The sequence below is a fragment of the Phalaenopsis equestris genome, unplaced genomic scaffold (assembly GCF_001263595.1).
Source record: "Phalaenopsis equestris unplaced genomic scaffold, ASM126359v1 Scaffold000932, whole genome shotgun sequence".
NCBI lineage: Eukaryota > Viridiplantae > Streptophyta > Magnoliopsida > Asparagales > Orchidaceae > Phalaenopsis > Phalaenopsis equestris.
Genome location: NW_018165371.1, coordinates 373,966 through 376,394, shown reverse-complemented (window position 1 = coordinate 376,394; position 2,429 = coordinate 373,966). Strand labels below are relative to the sequence as shown.

The 2,429-nt window shown below is 34.5% G+C and overlaps 1 protein-coding gene across 1 annotated transcript in view; it reads right to left on the bottom strand.

The window, feature by feature from the left end:
- Positions 1-1,052: 1,052 nt before the first annotated feature.
- Positions 1,053-2,429, bottom strand: part of LOC110032369 (50S ribosomal protein L17, chloroplastic) — a 9,209-nt gene continuing 7,832 nt past the window's right edge. Inside the window, exon 2 of the mRNA XM_020735985.1 lies at positions 1,053-1,658. Within this exon, the coding sequence (XP_020591644.1) occupies positions 1,249-1,658 (410 nt within the window). The 3' untranslated portion in view covers positions 1,053-1,248. The remainder of the gene's footprint in view (positions 1,659-2,429) is intronic.

Here is a 2,429-nt window from a genome sequence, read left to right as displayed (position 1 = left end):
GGGTCAAAACGCGTCGAAATTCAAATTTCACAAAATATTGACCCGCGATCGATCGTCACAAGTGGTTTACTCGAGCCCTCGGCAAATAACGGTGCAGGCAATGTGAATTGCGGAGATCGGACACGCCGACTCTCCGAATTGCGAAGCTGGTGCGCGCAGGAGTGCGAATTGTGCAGAAGGCCACCCTAAGGCTCGGAAAGGTCCTATAGGAATCCATTTTGGGTTTCCTCATGTCGGTTTCATCCTTCTAAGTGTTAGAAGTCGATACCGCACACGCGAAACTCCAAAAGAGGACGGAAATAGGTCGAACTAAAAACGAGGTGGGCACCACTTCTAAGGTTCTAAGATAGTCGCAGGAAGACTCCTAAGGCTAGATCCTAACTCCTACGAGAAATACTAGACCTCACGAAAATTGAGGTCAACAATACCCAACACCTAAAGTTTGATATTTACACTTACAATACCTTGGTGTCATAAACCTATGCATGAAATGGTGTATTTTACTTTTAAAAATGTAGTGATGGTGGTATTTTTGATGTGATGTTAAAGATTTCAGTGGAATGAATGTAAATATGAATGTTTTAAGGTGTTGGATATTTAACCACATAAGAAATGTGTGGTATGTGTGTGAATGCTCTTTTTTGCTATTTAAGTTTCCAGAACTACTGAAGAGGTATTTTAAAAGAAACTTGTGTGTTCCTTTTTAATGCAATCACATAAACACAAAAATATGCATTTTAACTGGTTAAACAAAGCTTCTTATTTGGCATGAGAAGGAAATCAATTAAAAAGGAGTTAAATGTAACCATGCAAATAGGAATGTTATGTAGATATGAATCATTGGCTTTGTTTGTTACTCACTTTCCAAACCTATCTTAAAATTGCATATATATCGCATAGTGAATCATGTCAAATTTAATTAGCATCAGCTGACAAGATACACTCTGCACTAATAACAACATACCAAAAAAAATAGTGCCATCTTTACTTAGCTAGCATGGATAAAAAAGATAATAAGAAACCAACAAATTTGTTAATTGCAAATAAATATAAGAAAGAAATTACATGTGCATTCCAATTCTATAAGCACAGGTGACAGATTATTAAAAACATAGAATGATGACAGATTATTAAAAACATAGAATGAAGCCTAAGAACAACTCTCATTTTCAGCCAAAATATGCTTGATGGTTACAATAAAAGCTGCAAATGTTAAAAGGCTTTCAATAATTTTGAGTAGCCTTTTACCTAGACGAGCTCTATGTATGCCATTGGTGCATTGTCGCCTCTCCGCGGTAAGGTTCTGATAATCCTAGTGTATCCTCCATTTCTCTCACCATATCTATCTTGTACCTCCGCAAAGAGAGCATGCACAATCTGCTTCTCATAGATGAAACCAAGAGCTTGCCTTCTCTTATGAAGAGATCCATCCTTCGCCAACGTAATCATTTTATCGACATACTTCCTTATAGCACTTGCTCGTGCTCTCGTAGTCTTAATCCTACCGTGCTTCAGCAACTGAGTTGTGAGGCCACGTATCAAAGCACGGCGTTGGTCCGGGGGCCTATTAAGTTTTGGAACACGTTTCCCATGTCTCATTGCGAAGAATTTGCTTCCATTGTCAATTACGATAAATCCATTTTCATAACCAAAATTCTCTGCAAAATTATTGAATGGTTAGAATATAATGAGTATCATGATAGCATAGAAAAGAGTGAAGGTTATATTGCTTTAAAGCTGTTCTAAAATTACATCACATTAAGAAGTAACAATAAATAAGAAAGGTAGGTTACAAAAATATCCTTATTAGGAATAGAATACTTTGGAATAATCGGCATTTCTTGAGAAAATAAATGCAAAAAAGGTCTAGCATGATGATAAACACTAGAATCTAGATGCCTGCTTTGTTTCTCTACATAATCTAATTCTATGAAGATATGAATGCATGATTGTTCATCACTGAAATCAATTGTTGACCCCTGCCACAATGTTTAAGAAAGAGAATGATAATGAAACACTCATGGGATACAAAAAGTTATAAAATCAAAAAAATTTGGATTCTCATAATAATTTCGAGAGCATGTTCAAATCTATGGTGAAAAAAAATATAAGCTTTCTAGGAAACTATAAGTTACTCATGATGTTTTCATAAGGGATCAGTAGTAGAATCACAACGATGTAGTAGCAAACATTGACAAGTATCTAATGAAGATATACTTTTTTAAAACACTGAATGTGCAACGAGACCATTGCAAATCAAGAGCTAACAATTACTATTTATTGACAAAAAACAGAGGAAGACTTTGTCAGCCGATTTATTTTTTTTATTTATTTCTTTTAAAAATCTTTTATTTAATTTAACTTTATTACTTCAAATAACTTTATAATTTAAAAAAAAATAATTTTGTGATTTTCAAAATAATTGAAAT